This window comes from Heloderma suspectum, chromosome 5 (assembly GCF_057233095.1).
Source record: "Heloderma suspectum isolate Gila_16-S chromosome 5, 16-S_ref, whole genome shotgun sequence".
Taxonomy (NCBI): domain Eukaryota; kingdom Metazoa; phylum Chordata; class Lepidosauria; order Squamata; family Helodermatidae; genus Heloderma; species Heloderma suspectum.
Genome location: NC_139462.1, coordinates 167609863 through 167636767, shown reverse-complemented (window position 1 = coordinate 167636767; position 26905 = coordinate 167609863). Strand labels below are relative to the sequence as shown.

General features: G+C 42.4%; 1 protein-coding gene across 6 annotated transcripts in view; it reads right to left on the bottom strand.

The window, feature by feature from the left end:
* The window catches only part of GADL1 (GAD like acidic amino acid decarboxylase 1), a 131087-nt gene that overhangs the window by 42591 nt on the left and 61591 nt on the right, over positions 1-26905 (bottom strand). For all 6 annotated transcript variants that reach the window (XM_084858275.1, XM_084858280.1, XM_084858274.1 and 3 more), the window contains 5 exons: positions 26755-26819; positions 26365-26446; positions 11008-11207; positions 5922-5973; positions 1945-2034 (listed from right to left, as the gene is read on the bottom strand). In XM_084858275.1, the coding sequence (XP_084714401.1) occupies positions 1945-2034; positions 5922-5973; positions 11008-11207; positions 26365-26446; positions 26755-26819 (489 nt within the window). The remainder of the gene's footprint in view (positions 1-1944; positions 2035-5921; positions 5974-11007; positions 11208-26364; positions 26447-26754; positions 26820-26905) is intronic.

The window sequence follows — 26905 nt, the reverse complement described above, 5'->3', positions numbered from 1 at the left end:
AAACCTAGACAGTCTGCTTAAATGGGTTGTCAACTTAGGGCATTAGATTCTACAGATTTAACTTATTCCATGTGGTCCCAAGGGGGTGGGGGATGGGGGAAAGGGAATCCGGATGTCCATTGGCAGTATCATGCTTCCACAAGCCATAGGCCTACTGATTGCAATGCCGTATGAGGGGTCAGGGCAATTCATACAAGCCCTACTTTAATTTGGCTCATCTGACGACGCTGAAAGGTGGGAGTTTCAGGACAGGTAAAAGGAAGCATTTCTTAACTACGCACACTGCGCATAGTTAAAACTGTGGAATTCACTTCCAGAAGGGCCACCAATTTAGATGGCTTTAAAGAGGGAAGAGACAGATTCATGGGGGGGAAAAGCTATAAATTGCTACCACTCATGATGGCTATATTTTACCTCCAATATCAGAGGTAGGACGCTTCTGAATGCCAGTTGCTGGGAAAGAACAGTGGAAGAGGGCTATTGCCCTTATGTCCTGGTTGTGCCTCTCCCAGAGACGTCTGATTGGCCACTGTGGGAAACAGGATACTGGAGCAGAAAGACCACTGGTCTGATCCAGCAGGGGTCTTCTTACACCCTTATATCATGATTTGCCCTTTTGCTTTGCAGGTCTCATTGCTCCGCAGAAGCTACCATCTGCTGACTCAAGCTCCTTAATATAATTCTGGCCTGGTTTGGGCTTGTTTGTTTTCTTAAAACCCATTCTGATAGTCATCTTCCTTCTGGATGGTCATGCAATAACTGCCAACCATGAAAACGTAAGGAAAAAATGGATTTAGCTAAGCAACAAGAAGAAAACGGATAGAGCTGTTTAGGAGTCTATGCAAGGGGATGGAAAGGTGCTCCTTCAATCCCTCTTCCCTATGCCAAGAGTGGAAGAAAAATCCTCCGTTGCAGACCTGGTGCAACAGGGTTTGATTGCTATGCTGGAGTGAAGGAACAAGGTGTTGTTTTGTGCTGGCTTCTGCAAGGTCCATGGGCTTCTCCCTCAATATGGCAGAACAGAGGGTTAGCCTCACTATTTATATGCCTAGTGCTTATTTCAAGTATTAAGATGGGGGCAGGAGGGGTGCCTCAAACTAGCCATTGTGAGTGACGCAAGCCATTTCTCATTTCCTTTATTGCAGACACTTTGTGCAATTTCCTTAATGTGCAACATCTTTTACCCTAATGAACCTCTTTGTGGCATTCCACCCTGCAGTTTTTCACTTTTTCTCCCCAAGTACTTCCATTTTCCATCACAGTTACAAAAGTTACCAAAACAAGTGGTATTAATTATCCCATTCTGATTTCTAATTCCTTTCATAGGTTGCTTAACATAAGAAATGTATTCTTAAGCATTTTCCCGCTTATAATATCCACTAAAATGCAAAGCAAGTCCCAAGGACAATGTTAAATGTCTAAAACAGGTAATGAATGGTCTTCCTAGACAATGGATGCAGACCACGCTGTTCATCTTCTCTCAGTTCGGCCATCTGTTAGCAGCTTTGATAGCAAGAGGAAGGCTTGTATAATGTCTACATCTATTATATTAATAGAGAACTTAATTAGTCTTGTCTGAGATAGCTGTGAACTTTAAAATCCTATGAATATCTATCTATGGATGAAAAACAACACTTTGATGGTGTATTAGCTTTATGAGTATGTCCAAAAGTAGATTTCAGTTTTATTTCAATGCATGTAAGGAGCATAAATCCATGATACTATCCACACATAACTAGGGTCACCCATTTTTTCCCTTGGCAGGGCTCCAATGCCTTTAAGAGCTGGGTGACAAGAAAAAATTCAACTGACAATGCTGTATCAGTACACCATATACTGGGAAAAGCATCCCCTACTAATGTAAGTTTGTCACTCGACTATTAAAGGCACAGCAGCCCTGCTATTAAAAAGTTACCAATCCTATGAACAAAATATAGTACTCACATGATCAAGCTTCTCCCAGAATTCGTGTCCTTTCTCCATGTTTCTCAGACTAGGTGGAATGTACCAAAAGCAAATATTTGCATACTCTGGCTAAAGAAAAAAGATTAAAGTTTTCAGGGCATAGAAAGAAAGTTTGCCAGTCTACTCATTCTGTTCAAACACGACAGCCAATATGGCTAAAATGCAAATCTTACCTCAGATCATGAGCTCAACAAGTGGCTTTGGGCTGTCAGTCTCATGAAGTGCCATTTACTGCCAGTCTTGTTTAATATTTGTATATAGTAACACAAAGGTAAACAGAATTGACTGTTTAATTATTTCAGGTCTCTCTCCCTCCCCCCTGCATTACTTCGTAGGATTTATATTTATTTATTTGTTAAATTTATATAACACCATTCCAACAAATAATTCTCAAGGCTGATTCTATTCTACTGTGTTACGATTTTAACATGCACAAAACAATCACCAAATGAACTGAAGAATGAAAACCAGGGTGGACAACTTCAGGAGGTCCAGGGCACCCTTTCCACCCCAGACTCTCCCATGAGCCACGCTCCTGCCGCCGGGCCCCTGAGATCTGGCAGCTCAGTGGGAGCAAAAACACTGGTGGTTTTCTGCTGAATGTCAGCGGCAAACCACCACTTTTCACCCCCACAACACCACCACATTTCAGTGGTGTGGGGACACTACAGGCTGCGTGGGCACAGGCAGCTTATGAGCCATGTCTTGTCCACCCCTGCTGTGACCTTTGATGTAAAAGGGAATTTCACTGGAATAGGCTGTATTTTGTTAAGTAACTATGGCAGTTGTAACACATTCCCCCACCCCACCACACCCACACCCACACCCACACACAACATACAGAGCTCTTTCTCAACACTTTTGATTAAAAAGGGAGGGAGATCAAAATGGGGAGGGGGGGGAGAGACAGCTAGAGCACACCATCATTCTTCCTAAATGCAAATGCTACCTCAATTACAGTTCTAATCTTCTTCCCAAGTGGTTAAAAACTACCAGCTGTGCTAAATCCTTTCAAGAAAGGGCAATGGTTCCATTCATAATATCATTTTCTGCCTTCCTTCAAAGAATGTATTAAATGTAGTTTAATCATCAAGGAGAATACAGTTGTCAGCAGGAAGAGATCAGCAAGCATGCCACCTACTGCTACAAAATGAGATGAAGTTAAGCTTTTTCTCTGGCAGGAACAGGCCCAGGTATGCTCTTGCTGAACACTGAATTTAGTTTTCAAATGATTCTGGAGAAAAAGAGTGCTCCCAGATGAGGCTTTTATTGTATAATTGCCCTGCCTCAAACACAAGGGGTCCAGACATCATCATCTCCTATTTGTAACCCTCCTGTGTTTTTCCACTGCTTTTTCTGTCTTTTCTTACCACAAAGAAATCAATTAAGGAAAACCACTTTGTGTTTTTAATTTTTGTGAACCACCCAGAGAGCTTCGGCTATCGGGCAGTATAGAAATGTAATAAACAAACAAGACAGAATAGCTCATAATTCCTCTTGACTGGTAGCACTAGGAGCTATCTAGAAGCATCCAAAAAGGAGGAGGTGACCCTGACACCATTGGATCATTTAGGGTGCAATCCTATCTATGCATGTTGAAGCAGAAAAAAGTCCTACAACTCCCAGAATTCCCTAGCCATGCTGGCTGGGGAATGCCGGGAGTTGCAGGATTTTTTCTGCCTTAACATGCATAAGATTGTGCCCTTAGACTCAAAATTCCTGTCATTCTTAATAAATACTGTTTCTTATGGAGCAAACAAGCCGGGGCTATTTATCCAATTTAATCAAACAGTTTATGTTCATACTCTTTTTGTACTTGCCATAAGGCAATTGCTACCCAACTGCTTGACTAATAAAAGCTAACTAATAATATGGACTGCCATCACTGGATGTTCTTTTATCTCATTTCAGATCGTTCCCTAGCAAGGAGAGACTGTCATGACTGAGGATAGCTTCACATACCCACGCTATCAAGGTACAGTTATAGTTTATCATCTAGGAAAACCCCTTGTCATATCACAACATGGCCCTAATTCTTTCTTCAGGGCACTTCCAGACAATGCTCTGAGAAATAAAGTTAAAAAGTGCAACAGTGAGTATCTCAAGGAAGAGGTTTAAAACTTCCATTATTATTTTTGGCATCTTGGTGACTGTGGCACTCATGCTGATCCTGCTAGCAGCAATCTATACCAGAAATGCATGCATTTTTGGGTGGCCAATTCATTGACTGTTGAACACCCACAAAATACTATAACTAGAGGCACCCTTAGTCCCTTATTCTTTTTCCTGTGGGATATGCACAACCTTTTTTATATATGAAAAAGGCTTTTTCCTTCCTTCCTCAGAGAATACCAGTCCTTAACAATAAAATGTCCATTCAAGTCCATTACATTTCCATGTCCTTAGCCGCTGCCATAATCTGCATCCAATCATTAAACTTGCCTACACAGCTATAGTTACTTTTCATTACCTTCCATACGTTCTCTGCTTTCCCTTCTGACTATGCCTGAATCCTACCCTCTTTATTTTGAGTTTTTGAAGGCCTCGGTTAAGAGGCCTATATGCCTTCTGGTTTCTGAGGAGTCTGTGTGAAAATTCCCAGATAACAATTTTGAAAAAAATTAATTGAGAATGCCCTCAAATATATTTTGAATATACTAGGGCTATTCTGCAGACTAATGCTCTTATTATTGATGGATATTCCTATCCACACCCACATCTGCTCTGGTATTATATGCATGGTGATGTTATTACATCAATTCATGTTACAATTCATGCCTGGTGACACTGCTATGCAGAGGTGCCATCAAAAACACTACATGGCAATTGCACCACTTTCCTAAACATTTCTAGCTTGCCTAAATTGCTGAATCTTTGCACAGATACTAAACTTTTTGGTGGTGATTTTACAGTGTCAGGTGCCTGACCCCAGAAGATAAGAGCCTAGATCCTTCTGGTTCTGAGGCAGTGGCTTCAGCTACTAAACCTTCCCACCTTTGCTGCTGTTGTTGCTCTTGCAAAGTTTTCCCAGGACTAAACTGGATCCAAATTGAGCTTGCCAATTGTCTAGAAAACCTAGTCCTATATGTTAATGTCAGCAATCCACTGCCAGTAAGTCGGGTTGCAAAAGCCATCCTTTCTTGGTGCAGAAGTAAGCTCTGCATGCAGAATTCCTAAATTCAAAGCTAGGTATCTCGAGTTAAGGATCTTAAGCAGTGGATTGGGAAAGAGAGCAGTTCTCAGTCAGAATAGACAATACCGAGCTGGATGGGCCAACAATCTGATGCACAACTCAGTATAAGGCAGATTTTGCCTCAGAGCAGAATTTCCAGTTAGCACAAAGGATGCATACCCTTGCTGGTACTCCTGCCTTCCTTTGCCTGCTGCTTGCTTTCTTCTGTGATACCAGGAGACTCAAGTGTATACTAGTTCAACAGTGCTGGCCAGCCTTTGGCTCACACACAGGCGTGATATCAAACTATTAGACAGGCTCCTTCCAGATGGCTGTTTCGGATATTGATAGAATTCACAATGAATTTACAACAATCATTATGCTAGACTCTGAAGTACCCAGCAAACATTTTTATAGGAAATCTGAAGCTCTTCATACTCTGTAACTTCTCACGCAACAGTACACCCTGTTGGCAAATATTCACAATGAGTGGACCCATCTTACTTGTTTTTTTAAGTCACAGTAAAACATTCAATATACAGTAGTTTCCAGCCATAGCTGTGGTAGGAGTAGAGTAGCCCATCTGTTTCCGTATTCAGTTACGTATTAGGTGATTGCTTACATCCTAAAGGTCTCCTCTCTCCCAAATCAAAGCAGTGAGCAGGCTGATGATAAGAAATACTGCCTACATTACATAGCTTTTAGCATTCCTTGCATCATCCATTCCAGAATGTTTGTTGTAACGTGCATACACAATATCGAGTTGCACTTGGCACAAACCTACCTCCAGCAGCAGCTGGAATCCTTCCCTCTTCTTAATTTCATCCACTAGGTATCTGCAGTTAAACACGTATGCACAAGCATTAACATTTTAGTTTTAAGCTCATATAAACTACCTAATTTTTCCAAATATGAGATGACAACATTGATACATTCTTAAACATGCAGCTAGTGTTAACCGTCAATTAAGTCTGAATCTTAGATGTTGGTTTACCAAGTCTAAACGCTATACATTTGCTTTGAATTTAACCATAGAATTAATCCTCCAACTCTGCTCTCTCTGCCAACACAAAACTGCTCCAAGAACTAGGAGCAATGTATTTCTCTGAAATGACCTTTGCCTGATGGCAGGGTTTGCAAGAGTACCCACTGGGGCATATCAAAGGGCATTTCTTCAGCATCCTAGGTGGTAGAACTCAAAAAAATAATACAAAGTGATCAAAATGAGTTGCAGAATAACTTAGTATTAATTCCCAGTGTATCCAAGCTATAAACATGAGAGGGTTTAGCAGCTCACAGGATGTTCCAGGCTGATTATAGCTTTGATAAAAGTTGAACAAGTCTTTATATACAGAGACACAAGGAGAAGTGTACAGGCAGTATTCTACCTAATTTCTATCTAAGTACATTTCCTCCCAGCTTCCAGCAGTCATCAAGTGCAAAGGCATTGTGGTGACCGACATGCCTGGATAGGCAACCTTTTGGGCCCATGGCCACATTTGACTGGTAGCACTAAAAGCCGTCCATCTGGAAGTATCCTTGCATTCAGCCAGAGATAGGCAATGTAGCACCCATGAGCACCAGTGCACCCTCAGGCACCTTTCTTGGCACCTGCAGAGGTGTTCTACCCCTCCCACTTAAAATAACAACAACAACAACAACATTGTTTCTTACTGGCACCTGCAGTTGCTTCAAAGTAAAGTGAGGGCCTCTAGCAGCTCCAATATTTCCCCATGAATATCTCTGGACCAAATATGGGGCTCAGAAACATTCTTAGGAAATGAAGGTGACAGGTGGCCGCAGGCCAATGCTTTCATCTGCAGTCTGCCCATTTTGTGGTGGTGCCTGGGCAGTTTCTCAAATGCCAGATCTGCCTGTGGGACCAAAAAGGTTGCCTATCCTGGCATTAAGCAGTCAACTGTTCTTGAATGGTTGTGTTCATATTTTAGATAAGACTGAATGGCTGTAATATTGCTTAGTAACAGGCTTATTTTACACTATGTCAAACTACCCACATGGATCAGGTTTATGTCTCAGCCCACCCACTACTATTTCTTCAAAGTAACATTTTACACACTAGTAGATTTATTTTATATAGGACCAAAGACAGCTCTGGGAATTTCATCCCACTCTCCCCAGTTCTACATCTCCTTCCAGGACTACGCAAAATAACCTTGATCCCTTACGCCATGCTGTCCTGCTGCAGCCCACAGTTGTGCAAATATAGCCACAGCAGTAAGATGCCTTGGGGGAATGGGGGCATACAAATATGATGAATACAAATATTAATTATTCAAGATAAATTTTGGTAAGGAATAGGAGGGGGAACAAGTTGGAGGGACAGAGAAGGATTAAGTTATTTATTTGTCCTCATGTAAAATTGGAGTCAAAGGATTTCCCACCAATTATTTCTTCAAATTGTGTTCTCAAAGGAAGAAATGGCACTCTCGTTCCACGGTATTACTGCCATATGATACATAATTCATCATAGTACCCCTGTTCTGTTAAATAAAAGCTGTGTACAAAATGTACCATGAAAAAGGAGTCACTGCACGTTTTCCCCAGGGAGGGAATCCAGTTTCTTCCTAGCATCACAATGAAAATTGCAGATGCACTTATCAGTGATTCGTTTGCTGACTCAATCATTTATTTTGATATTCCCCCATGCTTCAGGCAGGCTCTATGTTTTTTTTATATTTAAACTCCACATCTATGTTATTCAATTAAGTGCACATTCATCCTCTTTTAAAAACAAAACAAAACATAATTTTAAAATACTTTAAAAATTCAACTGGGCAATGGGTTTATGACATCAGACATTTCAGTCAATCAGCGCTGAGAGAAGTTGGTTTCTGTTGTAAACCTGTAGAAGTTTCCACTGAGCTTGATCCTGGCAAAATAATGTATATCTGAAAAAACGATGCAAGCGTGCTTCCACAATGGCCTTCCCTGCCATTGTTATTTAGTGGCATGGCTGTCACTGCTTACCCTGAGCTTATGGAGCAGTAGAGAAAGACAAGGAGTTTGCAAAAAGTAAATAAATAAAATAAAATAAAAGGCAATCCAGTTTTTATTTATTTATTTATTACATTTATATCCCACTTTTTTTCCTCTTTTGAGGAACCCAAGGTGACGTACATAACCCTCCTACTCTCCATTTTAGCCTCACAACAAGAACCCTGTGAGGTAGGTTGGGCTGAGAGTCTGTGACTGGCCCAAAGTCACCCAGTGAGCTTCCATGGCTGAGCGGGGACTAGTCTAGAACCCAGATCTCCTGGCTCCCAGTCCAACACTCTAGCCACTACAGCTAAATTTTAAATGATTCTGTGCCCATAGAATAGCTGATACATGCCACAGTCAGGCGTTCTATGAGATTTTGCCACGGCAGTTCAGGGATTCACTAAAGAGAATATTAGAGAAAGTGTTTGTGTCAGAGAATAGGGAGTTGCCAAGATGTTTGTTGTTAACAAGATTTGTGCATGTGACTTCTCTCTCTTCAATACATATCCATGCAACCAGATTGCCATGGTGAACTGTTGCCACTAGCATCAACACTGCCTAAATGAATGCTGTATCCCTATAATCACTATAATTTTGATTCATGTTTATCACTATATTAATATGATTATAAAAGTGCATAGTGTTTTATCATTGCTTATTCATTTGCTCATTCTCAAAGCACACTGAAAGGTAGGTTGTTATTATTCACATTTTACAGATAGAAAAGGAAAAATAAGAGGTTCTGACTTACCCAAGGAATGCACAGTGGTGATACCGTGACACATGCACAGAGGCAAACATAGCTTTCAAACGTATTACTCTAGCCCAAATTACCTATATGATTTTGGCAGCACGAAGTATACAGAGTATCTCCTAAAGAATCAGCCGAGCATTCTGTTGCAACTAACTTAAAATACTAAGCCCCTGCAAGGAAAATGGCTAAACTGAGTCTCAGATCTGCAAACTAATATGAAGATAACATTCCCTGGAAAGCAGGAAAGGTACAGATAAATGGTGGATGTACCAGTGGCTGACGCAAAACACAAACCATATTGCAATCCAAGTGAAAATATTAGCAGTTCAGCCTGGCACTGGAAAAAAAATCTTGCCCTCAATTTATAAGGTCAGTAGGCTAGCTCCAGAATGAAGACAGTCTATATTCAGGGACCCTGAAATACTATCTCTGCAGCATCAGAGTGAAGCTTACTGTAACATATCCGGAAACATGCTGTACATGTGCTCAAATAGTTAACAAACCTGGCTTTTTGCCCAGAGAAACTGATGCCTCAGCTGTAGAGTCCTGGTGTCTGATGCTGTAGCTAGCAAAGTAGCTACTGTGCTGGATATCACTGCTAGTCATTATCAGATGAAGGCAATTTTCTTCTTTGGAAAACAGTGCCACTTTCACTTAGATACACCACTGGCTAAATCCTAACCATCCAAAGGAAGTATTGATCCCAACAGGATCATTTATCTGTATATTCTTAGCAAAGTGAACTTGGGAGAATGACCTTGATGAGAAACAATTATTTTACTGATAGGGGGACTCAACCAGCTAACTCTGAATATAAACAGAATAATAAGATGGGATGACAGTTTAATCAGCAGGCCCAAAGGACATCTAATCAGAAAAATTATGACCAGGTTTTGTTTTCAGCATATTTGTCTCTACAGAACTTACTCCATCACAGAGCTCATGGTGCAATGCTTGTTGAGCCTTTTCTTCAAATGTAATACTTAAAGAAATCTCTGTGTTATTGCTTTTTGACCAAAAGTCAAACATTCTAAAATGGCACCAATAAAGCAAACTATGAACTATGTTTTCTTTTAACATACTAAAATTAACAGGAGAAGGAACACAGGATTGATCAAAGAAGTTTAAGTGGATGTTTTAACACCAAACCTTTCAGTCATATCATGAAATGAACTCAAATGTCCACTGTATGCCCATAAACCAGACATTCTCACACTTTTTTCTAAATGTAGTTTAACAATAGAATTTTCTTGAGACTACTACGGAGTAAAAGCTTCCATGCTAAATCCAACATTACAGACAAGACTTCTGCTTGTGCCATGACAGCTTCTCTTCCCCTCCTCCCTTCTGGAGCTGATCTGTGGAGTGAGGGTGGGGGGTGCACGGGGCAGGGGGGAATTCGCTCCACCAGCATTGTTGGTTCTGCTGGCGGAAGGACACCACTGAATACAATCGCTATTTTTAATGTTGTTCCAGTAATCAATAAGATCTATTTTTCCTTGGAAGCATTTATCCTTTGGTTAACTTCTTTTACTTGTATGGCACTGATTCAATAAATTGCTTATTGACTGGTTCCTGAATGGCAGGAATGTTGCAGTTTCCAATAACATTCTAATGCAAGTCTGTCTGATGCAATCATATTGTATAATAATTATTTTTATTTAGGAATATCTTTCAAATATGTTATTAGAAAAATGTATCATTAGAAAAACTTCAGATCCAAAGCCATATTGTCCCAGCTCAGAAATTTCAGCGGCGATGAAACTTTTTGGCCAGGGGACTGCATTCCAACTTAGGAAGGGTCTCGGCAGTGGGCAGGGCTAAGGGCACAGGGGGTGGGGCCAAGGACAGAGTGGGTGGGGCCTAAGCAAAGTGGGTGAGGCCAGATGTAATTCATACCAATTTGGACATTTTACCACCAAACATGCAAGCACAGCTCAATTCTGTGCATGTCTACTCAGGAATAAACCCCAGGACTTTCACCTTAGGGCAATTAATACAAATACATGTTAAAACGTCATAGACTGATCTTATCACAACATATAATTAGCTAACTAGCATTTCTTTATGATTTTACAAGCATGATGTCAAAATCTCTATAACTGAAAGGCAGTACCTGGCTAAAGCAAGGGCTCTGTTCACTCTCTCCTCGAGGCCAGTTGTCCCCAGTGCCTTCCATGTCATCCAGAACTTGAAGGCATCTGCTCTTCTGCTACACTGGATTGATTTGTCACCTGTGTCATAGCTGACATCATAGAACTTGTCTTGCTGGAACAAGTATGAGGCACTGGCAGAGTAGCATCTCTTAAGCAAGGCCTGTTTTAACATATGACGAAGCAGGATTATAAACTTTTACCTTATACATTACATGCATAATTAAAACGCTGGGATGCAAGAACCCTATGTAGCCAGCCATTCTGTTGCAGGGATACAGCTCCTTAAGAACTAGGATTGCTGGGAGCTATACTTCCAAAACAGTTCATATGGTTTCAAAGATGTCTGCTGAACCATGAACTCAGCAACTCCAACTCTTTGGAAGAGAGAGAAGGTTGAAGTTGGGTTACCCAATACTTTAGTGGCTAGCTAGTCTGCATTTGTATCAGGAATGTAATACTATTCAGCAAAAGGGACCTGCAGCAACTTAATTTTAATACAAGGCGTATCCGTGCAATAGGGTTTTTCCGGGGATGGGGTGGGGTGGTTTGGACGACAGGTGCACTGCAACCACTCAACACAATCAATCCCTGCAAATCATATACTGGAACTGCACTATCCACTACCATATATCTATACTGTAGATAGGAATACTAGCAGAGTCGGCATGCACCCTGCAACACATATGCACACACATACACAGCAGTATGTGTATACTCTCTTACTTCCAGTTTGATGTCAAAACAGGAGCAAAACAAGTTCCCAGGCCAATGTGCTTTTACATTTTCCCCTCTAGTAAATCTCCCTTACAGATAAAACCATAGTCTTTTAACAGGTATTATAACAGAAAACAGTGGAATAGTTTGGGCGGGGGGAGCCTATGAAAGGTGCTTTATCATTTAACTGTCACTCACGAAGAAGGTGGTGGTGCTGAAGGGGTTCTCTATGTCAACGTGCAAGGGAGACAAGGAAAAAAAGAGCTACTGAATTTGTACTTGCATAGAACCAGCTACTCCAGAACTAGGAACTGTTGCCATTAGCTGCAGTTTCTAGAAATTGGCAAGATAATGAGCTTCAGTAATTATTTACTTAAAACTCAGACACATGACCAAACACAAAGGATAAGAAGATCTCAGGCCATGATCTTTTTATGCTCTAGGCTGCAATCCTATATTCACTTGGGAATACGTCCCACTGAACTCAATGGGGCTTACTTCTATGTAGGCATATACAGGCTTGTGCTGTTAAGTACACTGTAACTAAAGCTGGGGTTGGGGTTACACAAATTTTCTTCTACAATCCACAGTGTTTTATGGACTTCAGATGTACAGTCACATCCACAAAGTCTTCTACTACCACCAGCCCCACTAGACAATGAAATGTTTCATTTTCGCCATGTCCAGCCTCTAAACATTAGCATATAACTTGCTCTTTTCATAAAGATATACTCAAGCAAGAGCATAAACTTTTATCTCTTTTCAAAATTCAACAGCGCTTTGCATGTAAAACCAGACAGCAGTGAAACCATTTTATTATACAACAGTTCCAATTTTGAAATGAAATTAGTTCACTCAGTGATTCATGAGTCTTTTACTCTCTAAATTAATTCCACAGAAAATGCCTTTACAAAACACCTGATTGGTGATGAGCACTGAAATATTAAACTACAACGAATGTGCCTTGAAAATGGATTTCAAGGAGAGCAAAATCACCTGAGGCATATGTATAAAGAGAATGCTGGAGGATGCAAGGCTACAAAGAAGTAATCAACATTAAAGATAAGAGGTCTCAACAAACCCGAGCAATATAAAGCCTGTGGGCAGCAGATATTTGTTTGCCACTTTGCTTGGCTTTTAAAGTTTTGTTAGAATTCTGACATCTGAGGGCCCAAAACAGACATTGCTTTACATTTGTATCTAGCAGCTATGTCTTTTCCTCCCAATTTTACTCTCCAGTATGCACGGAGCCCCTGATCTGGATTGGGACCCTTGCATGGTGGAGAGGGGGGCTTTTAAGATCCAATTGCCCCCCTGCCCCTACTCCAGAGTAAACATGAAAAAAAGATGTAACTGCTAGATATGGATTTAAAGGAATGTCTGCTTTGGCCCTGATGAGTCTCAAGAATTAAAAAACTCCTTATGACTGTAAAGCGGTTTAAACGTGAGATAAGATTCTGTCCTGGTGGCAGAGGAGCCAGAAGCACAAAGAAAACTCCTTCTCATGCCCCCCCCCCCTCGCCAATTATTACATTTTCAAAAACCAAGAGTTCTAAGAATATATATTCATTTGAACAATTGGGTTTAGGAATGTCAACATTCTGATCACCCAGTGGCCTGCCATGGGCCTATACAAACACACAACATTTTCAGTATCAAACCATCATGAGATCTTAGCTGAGTAATGCCAGCTGTCACCAGAAAGTGGCAGTGCAAAACGTGCACTGAGGAAGCACTACAACATGTTCCCCAACCTGGTGTCCTCCAAATTAGTAATAATGACAATAATAATAGTTATATAGAAAATTTTCAGTGTTGAAATATTTTCACATGCCTTCTATTTGTAGCACTTATAAAACAATCTGTAAGGTAAGTCAGTATTATTTTTCCCATGCTGCAGCTAGAGGCCCAGGTATAAGAGAACAGCAGCTTCCTGAGGCTACTTAGGGAGTTTGTGGCAAATACAAGATTTGAACCTGGCTCATAACTCACATCTTAGCTACTACACTAGACCAGCTCTGGTTATGCGAATTCTGTGTAAATAATATATGAATATATGTTGTGGGCAGGAATGTATGGGCTGTGTAAAATCCACTCTGTCTGTGTTTTGTGGATTACAGGTGCCTTTTGTTCCATCGTCCACTCACAGATGGATTTGATTTTTTTTTCATTATGTGGAAAAATACACAAATAATTCCATGAGAGGGTTCGCGACAATTTACATAATTTACTTTAGTATGTAACATTTGCTGTATTGTCCCCCCATTCCTTTCAACTTTTCCCCACGTATATATACCAGGCTCCGCAGAAACTTGCGGATTTTCCTATGTATAAATATGCATTAATTTCAGGAAAGTTTTTTTAAAAAGATCCGAAAGTCTAGGGATGGACAAAAGGGACTTACCTCGTCCCGCAGCTTGCTTCGCGGTGGGGGGGAGGCGCTTCACTTCTCCCCCCGAAGTTCAGGCGAGGGGGGGGAGGCGCCCCGCCTCGCCCAGCCGAAATTCAGGCCGGGGGGGAGGCGCCCCATCCCTCGCCGCCGAAATTCAGGCCGGGTAGGAGTGCCCCGTCTACCTGGCCGCAAAAAAAAAAAGTAAAAACACACACACACACACCCGTGATAGGCTACGTAACAATTTACGTAGCCTATCATGGCTAGATTTCCAAAGTAAGCCGTGATAGGCTACGTAAATCGTCACGTAGCCTATCACGGGTGACTTTGAAAAAAAAAAAGCAAGCGCATACGCAAATGGCGGCTCCCATGGGGACCGCCATTTGCGTTCCTTATTTTGGCACGTCTAGTCTATGTAAAGATTTACGTAGACTACGGCGAAAATAAGGGCAACGCAAATAGCGTGCCCTTACTTTCGCCGTAGTCTACGTAAATCTTTACGTAGACTAGACATGCCAAAATAAGGAACGCAAATGGCGGCGCCCCATGGGCGCCGCCATTTGCGTACACAATTTTTTTTCCCCCCAAAGTTAGCCGTGATAGGCTACGTGACGATTTACGTAGCCTATCACGGCTGAATTTGGAAATCTACATAATAGATTATTATGATAGGCTACATAAATTGTTGTATTTATGAATATAAATTGTTTTAAATAAATAAGTTGTATTTATGAATATAAATTGTAACATAAATTGTTACGTAGCCTATCACGGGTGTGTGGTTTTTTTTGTACTTTACTTTTTTTTTTTGTAATGGCAGCAGCGGCAGCCGGTCGGGAGACTGGCCGCCCCCCTGCCAAAACACCGCCGAACCGCCGCCGGGACCCGCCGCCGAGAGGGACATTCGCCGAAGGTAAGTCCCATCCGGGGGGGGGCGGGGGGCCGGCGGAGAATTTCCCCAACACTTTGGGGGGGCCGAATGCGTCGGCACTCGGCCTCCTGAAGATTCGTGGAGAAATTCTCTGCCAACCCTACGAAAGTCCACAGACTCTGCACAGCCTGAGAAGGCCAGACCACAGCAGATTCTGCAGGTTGGATTCTTAGAAATCCAAGCTCATTGTAGTCTGTCTCGAATTTCTCCAGCATCTCTTGCTGTGGGCCTCTGGGATGTTATTTTTCCACTGTGGTCCTCACAGCTAAGTGAAAGACCAGGGGTGGGGAAAATAACTCAGTGACAGAACACATGTTTTGCATACAGAAAGTCACAGGTTCAATCCCTAGCATGTTTAATTAAAAGGATCAGGTGGGAGTAACAGGAAAGTCCCCTGGCTGAGATCCTTGAGAGCTGCTGCTGGTCAACAAGTAGACAATCCTGGGCTAGATGGACAAGAACTCTGACCTGGTATAAGATAGCTTCCTACATTTCCTAAGGGCACAATCCTACGCATGTTTAGGATTGTGGAAGTGAGTGGAAGCAGTGTCCTGGATGTATGTGCAAGGACCTGGGAGCTGTCTGGGCTGGATGCCAATACTTGGGAATAAATGGAGGTGAGGACAGCTGCAGCCTGCCCCTCCAGGGCCAAGCCCATGGAAGACTTTTTTTCAACTTTTTGCCTGGCTTTGGGTGGTTTTTGAGTTGCATGACCTGCAATTTGGGTGGGGACAATAGATGGATAGAATACCGGAGTCCTTGCTTTCTTCCCTTCTATTGCTTCTCACACAACTTCGTTTCGAACCTACCTGTACGCTACGTTGAGCATCTAAGGCCCTCCTCCGAGTGCCTCCTCCAAAGGAAGCTTGGAAGCTTGGAAGGTGGCAATGAGGGAGAGGGCTTTCTCAGTGGTATCTCCCCCATTTATGGAACAAGCTCCCTGATGAGTGCCAACATTATTATCCTTTTGGCGCCAGGTTAAGACCTATCTCTTTTCCCAGGCATTTGGCAGCATATGATGAGTTTTAATTTGTCCTGGATGTGTCTTTAGTTATGCCTGACTTTTCAAAGTTGTTTTTAGTTATACGTTGTTAGTGCATACTGTCTGTGTGCATTTAGGTAAATGGCTTTTAAACTTTTTATATTGTATTTAATAAACCACCCAGAGAACTTTGGCTATGGGGCGGTATAGAAATGCAAATAACAACAACAACATTTAGACAGAAAAGAAGTCCTACAACTCCCAGCATGTATAGGATTGCAGCCTAAGTTGCTCAGTGTAATGGCAGGGCTGATATTTTCCCCTGCTCTTAGAAGCAACCCTCTGTTTACAGGTCTTATCAATTAACAGTAGTAGCAGCCTTCAAGCGACAGGCCATGTTAGGGGGAGGAATTCCTCTCCGTGGAGTACAGGTTAGAGGTCTCAGGCACATCCCAGCCAAATTAGAAAAACAGTAAACTTTATACAAAACAGTTATGTAAGAAACAGAAGAAAACAGAAGATAGAAATGCAACCAAACAAACCTATATGTACTCTATATATCTTTCTCACAGTTATAGCTTACTTCAGGGGTCCCCAGCCATTTTGGACCCATGGACATATTTGGGAATTTGAGAAACTACTGTGGGCACCACCACAAAATGCCAAATCAGTGGATTGCCACTTTGGCTTCTCTGTCTGTCGCATCTATGGATCTTAGGCTGTGTCTTATTCAGCCAAAACATGTGTTTTGTTTCTACTGGACACCACAATGTCTTTTTAATAAGGGATTGTCTAATTTGGCTAATTGCTTGCAGTACAATACAGCTAATCCTTCTTTTACACATATGTTTTGGCAATGTCCAGTAGTTGCTTCTTTGGGGGAGGAGGTTATTACACAGATAAATTTTGTACTGGAACAGTCTTTAATATTCACTGATGTACATGGTCTTTTAAATTATTTATCAGCTTTATGGAAATTAACAGATAGCCGGCATAAAATGGTTCTCTGCACTCTTTTGACAGTTCAAAGACTGATATTACAATATTGGAAGGATAAACGATCACCTCCTATAATGCAATGGATTGAGGACCTTACAATGCAATATCTGAACAGGTGGCATATAGACACCACCTTCAAATGGATACTTATTTTGATATTTATACTGCTTCTGTTGAAGCCTATGTATAATTGTTAGAAAGATGTATACATTTCATATGTATTCATTCCTATGGATATATACAAATCCATATATGTATATTAAAAAACAGACAAAAACTTTAAAAGTATTAAAAAGTTTTACAGGTGCCACATTGGGGACCCCTTCACAGACACCACTGGAGGTGCCCACACATACCATGGCACCCATGTGACTTTGGGGGCTCATCATTTACTTCCTTAAGCCAGCCTCCCAGACAGGCCTCTTACCACTCCACCTCCATAACCAGGAGAGGAGCCAGAATGTAGAATCAAGATCCATTCTATTACCAACAACCCCCCTCAGTCTGCCAGAAGCAAGATTAGGATAGCCTTATATGAGAATTCCCTGAGGGAGGAGGACAAGGGAGTGGTGTGCCTGCTCCCAGTCAAGCTGGAACAAGGAGAGAGGTCAGCTTTTAACAAGTAGAGTAACTCCTGGGCCCGGTTACAGGACACTCAAGGTCTTAAAGTGGCCTTATCCTAACAAAGTAAGGCACTGGGAAACAGCCCTTTGCTGCACGTAGTTCCGAGTCACAAAATGGGGCACAGGAGAGAATGAGAGAGGATATGTATAAGCACTTGAAAAAGAAAGATGAGGAGCAACATTTTTGTACTCTGCACCACAGGTCCAAATTCTGCACCAAGGAAGTCCAGCTATGAAAACCTGCACATATTTACTTTGAACAACTTTTAGAGATTTAAAGTTTTAAACACTTTAAAGTTCTCAGGAGTGAGGAAATACCTGGCATGTACAAGTATCCTGTATAATTTCTTAGCAGAGTGTGAAGGTTACAGAACCACACAGTAGTTCAAAAGATCGTCAAATATCATCCTCACAAGGAGCACGCAATCCATTTTAAATTGAATATAGAAGATCCCAGTTAGAGCTGACAAAAAATAAGTTTAGTATTTTATGCCACTTCTCTGTGTCTCTTGCTTGTCTTATGTAAGAAGTGGTACAAGGAGTCTGACAATACTAATGAAAGGGTAAGTACAGGTTTTAATCTGCATTACAAAATGACATAGATAACCCTGTCAAAGTGATAATAAAAAAGAGGGAAATATGTCAAGGCAAATCCTAAAATATATGTGAACCTGACATGAGCTATCTGGTCTCATTAATAGATTAAGTACTGTACTGAAAAGAAGCCAAGTTTACCATCTTAGGTCCTTATATGCATGTTGAGAGGCTAGAACAGCACCTTTCTGTGTGTGTACTATAAAAACAGATAACAGCAATAAAAGCTGCAGCTCACAGATTATGGGAAGGCCAGTGAAAACAAGCAGTTCTTCAGGGCCTTCCACATGACCTGCAAAGAAGGGGTCTGATGGAAGCCGATTCCAAAAATGTGATATGGAGGTGCACACAAATATCAAATTAAGATGTTGCAACGTTTACAACTGCATTACCAACCAACATAGCTACTGTTCTCCTAACTAAACACTCAGGCAATTCCAGCTTGCAGTGACAGAGTTCATTTAGGAAAAGGTTTATTTTAACAGGGCATCATGGGAGCCATTGCGCTCTTCCTCTGGACTTCTTGTCAACATAGAGGACACCCAGCAATTGCTTTGATTGATCTGTGCTTTTACAATGGATTTACTAATCTCTGAGTTTCACTGTCTCTCTAGTCCAAATGTTTCCCCATTTCAATCAATTGAAAACACTTTCCATCTCCCCCAACTGACAAGCTTACACTTCTCCTTTGTTAGCTCAATGACATTCAAACACACCTTCTAAAATGGTTTTCTAGGTCATATTCATTTCAGTCATGCTTCTGTTCACCAGTATGTTTGGAGTACAATCCTATATAAGCTTTCATGGGAGTAAGTCCCACTGAACGCAGTGCAACTTACATCTGACTAGACATGTATAGAATTGCACTGTCGCTTGCACTTTTAAACATTTTCTAGTCCCATAGTTTCAGAAAAGTATGGACAAAAAATTAACTAATGTTTTATTATGGGTAATAAATATAATAAATAAATTCTGCCCATAATAAAACATCGGGCAGAATCCAGCAGTGACCACCCATGTACAGCCAGCCCTGCCAATTCTGATCCTTAAGCAGTGCCACTACTTGCAGAACTGAGAATGACTGCTTCTGGGAGTAACCCAAAGCGAGCAGAAAAACTCATTTCTGGAACAGGCCAGGCCAGCGAAGCTTACCTAAGGAAACTCTGCCATCCTGCCCTGTTCCAGAAACGAGTGTTTTCACTTCTTTCAGAGCTTCCCCCCATAAGCGCTAGATCTCTGTTATGCAAGTGGTGGGTGCCACTTGGACAAGAGAATCAGCAGGGCTGGCCGCACGCGAAAAGAAAGCAGCAGTGAGCCCCACATGAGGACAGGCAGCATTGGATACTGCCCAGAGATACATGCAAAGGGAAATGCAGACTGTAATGTACATTTTGAAAATTTGATCCTGATCAAAAGCTATTTAAAACCACACTATTGATTTTAACAGGTTTTAGATCATACTGGAAGAGAGAATTCTTCCCATTTTATTTTATTTTTTAAATACTTATTAAAAGAAAACAGATATCTTGAACACAAAATGTAGGACTGAGCATTATCCTGAAACTTATTGTTCATTTATGCAAAAAAAAAATCCATCTTTCAACAAAATAATTGCAATATTTAACACTGTAATCACTAATGTTTTCATTTTGACAACAAAACAACTGATCGGATTCTTTTGATTCCCCCCAAGGACTTATGCGGTTAAAAACTTTCAGCACTGATATTTTTGCTGCTACCAGATACTCAATATTAATTCTAGACGGTGTTTTTTCAAATAACGTACAAACAAAATTCTTGGAGCACATGGTATGTCAAAGTCAAAGATAGTTTATTTTGTGTAGCTGAACCCATTACAAAAAAACACAGAAAACATCAAAGAGCAAAGTAAAAATACATTAGTCAGTTAAAATAAATAATTTAGGGTGCAATCCTATTGGGATAATTGGCCACCTCTGAGGCAGGAGGTGGCCAACTATCCTCTGCAAGGCAGAAGGAGCATAGAAGGGATCCTGTCCTCTCCACTCCACCCGCCCCACTTCCGTGGCTACACAGCTGATTTTGGCTGTCTAGCCAGGGCACTTCAGAGCAGGAGCGGGGAGGCTGCGTGGCACATAGGAAACTTTGTAATGAAGCTTCTGTGGCATCCTCCCCGCCCCCTTTTTGCCCTCTCTGTGCTCTGTTTCCACACTGCCTACAAGGCGGCAGGGGAGGGGGTGGGGAAGCGTGGTTTCTGGAAACCAAGCTCAGAGTGTTAGCTCCAAGCTTGGTTCCCAGAAACCGAAAAATCCTATGGCAGCATCTAGTGGCCATAGGATTGCTTTGTAAACCAAGCATACTAAGAAATAAAGGATTGCCCATCTAGACAGTTCAACTTATCATCACAAACTTTTCTCCGCAAAATTGCTGCTCTAAAAGCAAAGCAAGGCCCTTTTCAGAAACATGAGGGGATCTGTCCCCCAATGAAAACAATTGTTCAATACCTAACAGGTCTGCTGGATGGCAGATCTAGATCTCTAAAAAAGGCTGTTCTTATTCTTAAGTCCTCATAAACTGGACAAACAAGTAGATAGTGAGGTAGTTTTTCAAGCACGTTGGCCCCACATGGACAAACTCTCTGTTCATAAGGAATCTGACAACAGCAAAGTTCAACTATTTCATGGATGGAAATTGTAAGGCTGTAAAGGCTTTTCTCCATTTAAAATTTGTAATCTTAATGATATCATATCAGTGAGGAGTTTGAATGGGTAATTTGGCATACCAAGGAGTGCATTTCGAGAGACAAGCAGAAGCTCAATCAGCTCGAAATATGGTATGAGATTACTACTGTCAAGATGAAATGGAGTGCCTTTTTCATGAAACAATTCCCCCTTTGAAAAAGAGCCCCCATGTAGGGATGGCGGAGAATTTCTCCCCGAAACTTCGGGGGGCCGAGCGCCAACGTGTTCGGCCCCCCGAACAAGTTTCGGGGAGAAATCCTCCGCACCCCCCCGCACCCTGCACCCCGCCCCGGGATGGGACTTACCTTCGCCGAATGTCCCTCCCGGCGCCGGGTCCGGCCGGCGGTTCGGCAGGTGTTCATGTGGGGCGGGAGCGGGAGCCGGTCTTTCGACCAGCTGCCGCCGCCGCCATTCCAATAAAAGAAAAAAAAAAACGCCCCCGTGATAGGCTACGTGACGATTAACGTAGCCTATCACGGCTAGATTTGCAAAGTCAGCCGTGATAGGCTACGTAAATCGTCACGTAGCCTATCACCGGTGACTTAAAAAAAAAAAAAGCGCGTACGGATAATGGCGGCCCCCATAGGGAGGCACCATTCCCGTTCCTTATTTGGTCGCTGTAGTCTACGTAAAGATTTACGTAGACTACAGCGACCAAATAAGGAACGCGAATGGCGGCTCCCTATGGGGGCCGCCATTAGCGTACGCGCTTTTTTTTTTTAAGTCACCCGTGATAGGCTACATGACGATTAACGTAGCCTATCACGGTTGACTTTGCAGATCTAGCCGTGATAGGCTACGTTAATCGTCACGTAGCCTATCACGGCGGCGTTTTTGTTTTGTTTTTTAAACTTTCGAGTTCGCGGCCGGGCGAGGCGGGAAGCCTCCTCCCCGGCCTGAATTTCGGCCGGGCAAGGCGGGAAGCCTCCCCCCCCGGCCTGAATTTCGGCCGGGGCGAGGCGGGAAGCCTCCCCCCCCCGGCCTGAACTTCGCGGGGGGAGCAGCGAAGCGCCTCCCCCCCACCGCGAACAAGCTTCGACGAAAGGTAAGTGACTTTCGTCCACCCCTACCCCCACGTCAGCATTTTTTAGAGAAGCACATAAACAAGGACAATTTTCAGCACCTTTGAAGTGGAAAGTGCACTTTAAATGAAGCCATCATGCAGCATTATGTGCAGCGTGATCCTCCCCCTTGCCAAGATAGGGGGAAGGATTGTGATTTCACAAAAGGCTATTCTTCCTATCAATGTAGGGATGGCGGAGAATTTCTCCCTGAATCTTCGGGGGGCCGAGCACCAACGCATTCGGTCCCCCGAAATCGGCGGTGAAATTCTCCACCCCCCTGCCCCCCCCCGGGATGGGACTTACCTTTGGCGAATGTCCCTCCCGGCGGTGGGTCCCGGCGGCCGTTCGTCGGCCTTTCATCGGGGGCGGGGGCGGGGGCGGCAGCCGGTCTTCCGACCGGCTGCCACCGCCGCCATTACAAAGTGTAAAAAAAAAAAAAAAAACCCATGATAGGATACGTAACAATTAACGTAGGCTATCACAGCTAGATTTCCAAAGTCAGCCCTGATAGGCTACGTAAATCGTTACGGAGCCTATCACGGGTGACTTTGAAAAAAAAAAAAGCGCGTACGCAAATGGCGGCGCCCTATGGTGCCGCCATTTGCATTCCTTATTTGGTCCCGGTAGTCTACGTAAATCTTTACGTAGACTACCGGGACCAAATAAGGAACGCAAATGGCGGCGTCCATAGGGCGCCGCCATTTGCGTACGCGCTTTTTTTTTTTTCAAAGTCACCCGTGATAGGCTCCGTAACGATTTACGTAGCCTATCACGGCTGACTTTGGAAATCTAGCCGTGATAGGCTACGTTAATCGTTACGTAGCCTAACACGGGGGTTTTTTTGTTTGTTTGTTTTTTTACACTTTGTTTCGCGGCCGGGGAGACGGGGCGCTTCTCCCCGGCCTGAATTTCGGCCGGGCGAGGCGGGACGCCTCCCCCCCCCTCGCCTGAACTTCGGGGAGAGAAGCGAAGTGCCTCTCCCCCACCGCGAAGCCAAGCTGCGAAAAGGTAAGTGACTTTCTTACATCCCTACAATGGATAGGCAAAGAATCCACAAAGAAAATCCATATGAGGAGAATGGAATTTCCAAGATGTTTCAAACTGTACATCTGCTTTAGTCTGTACAGGTTGGATCCGTAGCACAGTACTGATCAGCACAAATCAGAGGGAAAATAATAAAATTCAGTTTCAGTAGCACTTGAAGACGTTGGGTTTGATCTAGACTTCACCCCACTTAGAGTCACAAAAGACTTTTGTGACTTCACCCCACTCCACTTAGAGTAAACCCACTGAAATCAATGGGACAAATTATGACTAATTTCAATCCCAATGATTTCAATGAGTCTACTCTAAGCATGACTAAGAGAGCAATCCTATGGGACACTGGGACGATGTTTAGGGACCATAGGATTGCTCTCTAAGTCTAGATGCAATCCAACTACTTCAAGTACCAACGAAAGTGAAGAGTATCATTTTCCCTCAGTTTAGTGCTGATCAGTGCTGCCCCATCTTCTGTATACTATCAATGTACATGGCCTTTACAGAGCAACATAAGCAAAAGAGAAGTCACTGTTCTGAGGGAATGAACTCTAAATATAGAATAGGATGATGTGGGGATAAACAGAAAGACAAAGGGAAAGGTAGCGAACCACTGAAAAGGGGGAGGAAAGGAAGAGGCAGAGGGTAACAAAGCATGATAAGACATGCTCTTGCAGTAAACCATCATGTTAAGATGATGTTCTTTTTCTTTTGAAATGTTCTTTTGATGATGTTCATGTTCTTTTGAAATAAATCCCTTAACATAATTAAGAAGATAAATGAGAGGATCAAGGGCTAATACATACCCGCTCATTTCTTTATACTTTCTACAATTATGATGTAGCTGTTGGGCATTTCCACCCTATGCAAGAAAGTCATTTTTCTCAGCTTCACATAACAAATATTTTCTATTACATTATTTTAAAATATGGTAAATTCTCCAAGTTCATAAATACCACTGATGCTTCATTTAATAACAGTTTACCTACAAGTTAAGATACAACAAAATTTAAAACTTCCTTTTTATGTAATTGTATAGATTTGGGCATTGACATGCAACTCTCTTCCTGCATCCTTTCCCCATTGAACTACAAAATCCGTTGTTGTTGTTTAACTGGCCTTTCAATTTGTAGAAGAACCCTGTTTTTTAGGGAATGAGTGCTTTCCCCCTCTTACTTCTAAGCAACCTATTTTGCAAATAAAAAAATACATGGGTTGTATCCAGACTTACTCATGCTTAGAGTAGGCCCATTGAAATCATGGGATTAGCTTAGTTACTAAACACGACTAAGTCTGGATCCAAGCCCATCAGTTTAAGTTTGCTGAAATCATACCAGCCTCACATACATTTTATTTCCTGTCAACATCTCATGCACCATCTACATTTTCCGCCACTTTATACTTTGCATTTGGGAAGTTAATAAAGAGGCAGTCATAGAATCATAGAATAGTAGGGTTGGAAGGGGCCTACAAGGCCATCGAGTCCAACCCCCTGCTCAGTGCAGGAATCCGTCAGAGCATCCCTGACAGATGGCTGTCCAGCCTCATCTTGAATGCCTCCAGTGTGGGACAGCCCACCACCTCCCTAGGTCATTGGTTCCATTGTCATGTTGCTCTAACAGTCAGGAAGTTTTTCCTGATGTTCAGCTGGAATCTGGCTTCCTGTAACTTGAGCCCAGTATTTCGTGTCCTGCACTCTGGGATGATGGAGAAGAGATCCTGGCCTTCCTCTCTGTGACAACCTTTCAAGTACTTGAAGAATGCTATCATATCTCCCCTCAGTCTTCTCTTCTCAAGGCTAAACATGCCCAGTTCTTTCAGTCTCTCCTCATAGGGCTTTGTTTCCAGTCCCCTGATTATCTTTGTTGCCCTCCTCTGAACCCTCTCCAGTTTGTCTGCATCCTTCTTAAAATGTGGTGCCCAGAACTGGACACAGTACTCCAGATGAGGCCTAACCAGTGCTGAGTAGAGGGGAACTAGTACTTCCCAGGATTTGGAAGTTATGCTTCTATTAATGCAGCCCAAAATAGCATTGGCCTTTTTTGCAGCCACATCACATTGTTGGCTCATATTCAGCTTGTGATCGACAACAATTCCAAGATCCTTCTCGCTTGTAGTGTTGTTGAGCCACGTATCCCCCATCTTGTAACTGTGCATTTGATTTTTTTTTCCTAGGTGCAGAACTTGGCATTTATCCCTATTACATGTCATTCTGTTGTTTTCTGCCCAGCACTCCAGGCTATCAAGATCACTTTGAATTTTGTTTCTGTCTTCCAAAGTATTAGCTATCTTGCCCAATTTTGTGTCATCTGCAGATTTGATCAGCATTCCCTGCACCTCCTCCTCCAAGTCATTAATAAAAATGTTGAAGAGCACTGGGCCCAGGACTGAGCCCTGCGGTACCCCGCTCATTACCTCTCCCCAGTTGGAGAAGATCCCATTGATAAGCACTCTTGGAGTCCCATTCTGTAGCCAACTGTGGATCGACCGGATCGTTGTTTCACCTAGCCCACTTTGAGCTAGTTTGCTCATCAGGATATCATGGGGCACTTCGTCAAAAGCTTTGTTGAAGTCGAGGTATATGATATCTACAGCATTCCCACGGTCTACAAGGGAGGTTATTGGATCAAAAAATGAGATCAGATTCGTCTGGCAGGACTTGTTCTTGACAAATCCATGTTGGCTTTGAGTAATCACTGCATTGTTTTCAAGGTACTTCCAGATGGATTGCTTTATCATCTGCTCCAGAATTTTCCCAGGGATTGATGTCAGACTGACTGGTCTGTAGTTCCCAGGTTCCTCCTTTTTACCCTTTTTGAAGATAGGGACAACATTAGCCTTCCTCCAGTCATCCAGCACTTCACCCGTCATCCATGACTTCTCAAAGATAATTGACAGCGGTTCTGCCAGTTCTTCTGCCAGTTCTTTTATTAGTCTAGGATGCAGTTCATCTGGCCCTGGAGATTTGAACTCAGTCAAAGTAATTAGGTGTTCCTTGACCATATGCCTATCGATCTCAAGCTGCAATCCTGCCCATTCAGCCTGTTCTTCGCCTTTGCCAGGGGGGTCATAGACCCTCTTTTGGGAGAAGACTGAGCCAAAGTAGGAATTGAGCACCTCTGCCTTTTCTTTGTCATCTGTTATCATTTTGCCATCCTTATTTAATAGCTGAACCACAAGTCACAAGTCATATTCTGCACTGTCATTATACAGCACAAGCACAGTTGGGTCACATTTGGGAAATTAAAAGAATGACTTACAGAATTATCTTTCACCAGAAGGGCACAACACTGGATCCCTGCCATAAGCATCTTATGAGGATTCCATGCCACAGAATTGGCCCTATAAAAGTGATGGAGGAAAACAGAAAATTATCTTGTAATCACAGCTTTCAACATTTCACAGTTTACAATTTGGTAAACTAGACTTTTCTCCATTTTCTTTTCAAACTTCCTTCAACTTTTTTTTTTTTTTTAAATCCTAACAGGAATGCACAACCTAAACTGGAACACAAACTAGCCAAAACTAAGCACTTTACATGCCACATGTTTGCATGGGAAAGAGCTGACATCTCATGGAAATCAATGAGATGTAAAATGCTTACATTTGGCTTTCAAATTACTACCCCTTCCTAGTTAAACTTCACATACCTGTGAATGCCATGCAGAAGCCTGCGATGCTTCCTCGACAGCAAAGCTGAGCCTCCCCACGATGCCTGTGGAGATATTTATTAAAAGTTATAAAATGCTAGTTCAGCCTTGTGTAATTTAATAATGACTCAATAGCTGATTTTAAAAACTT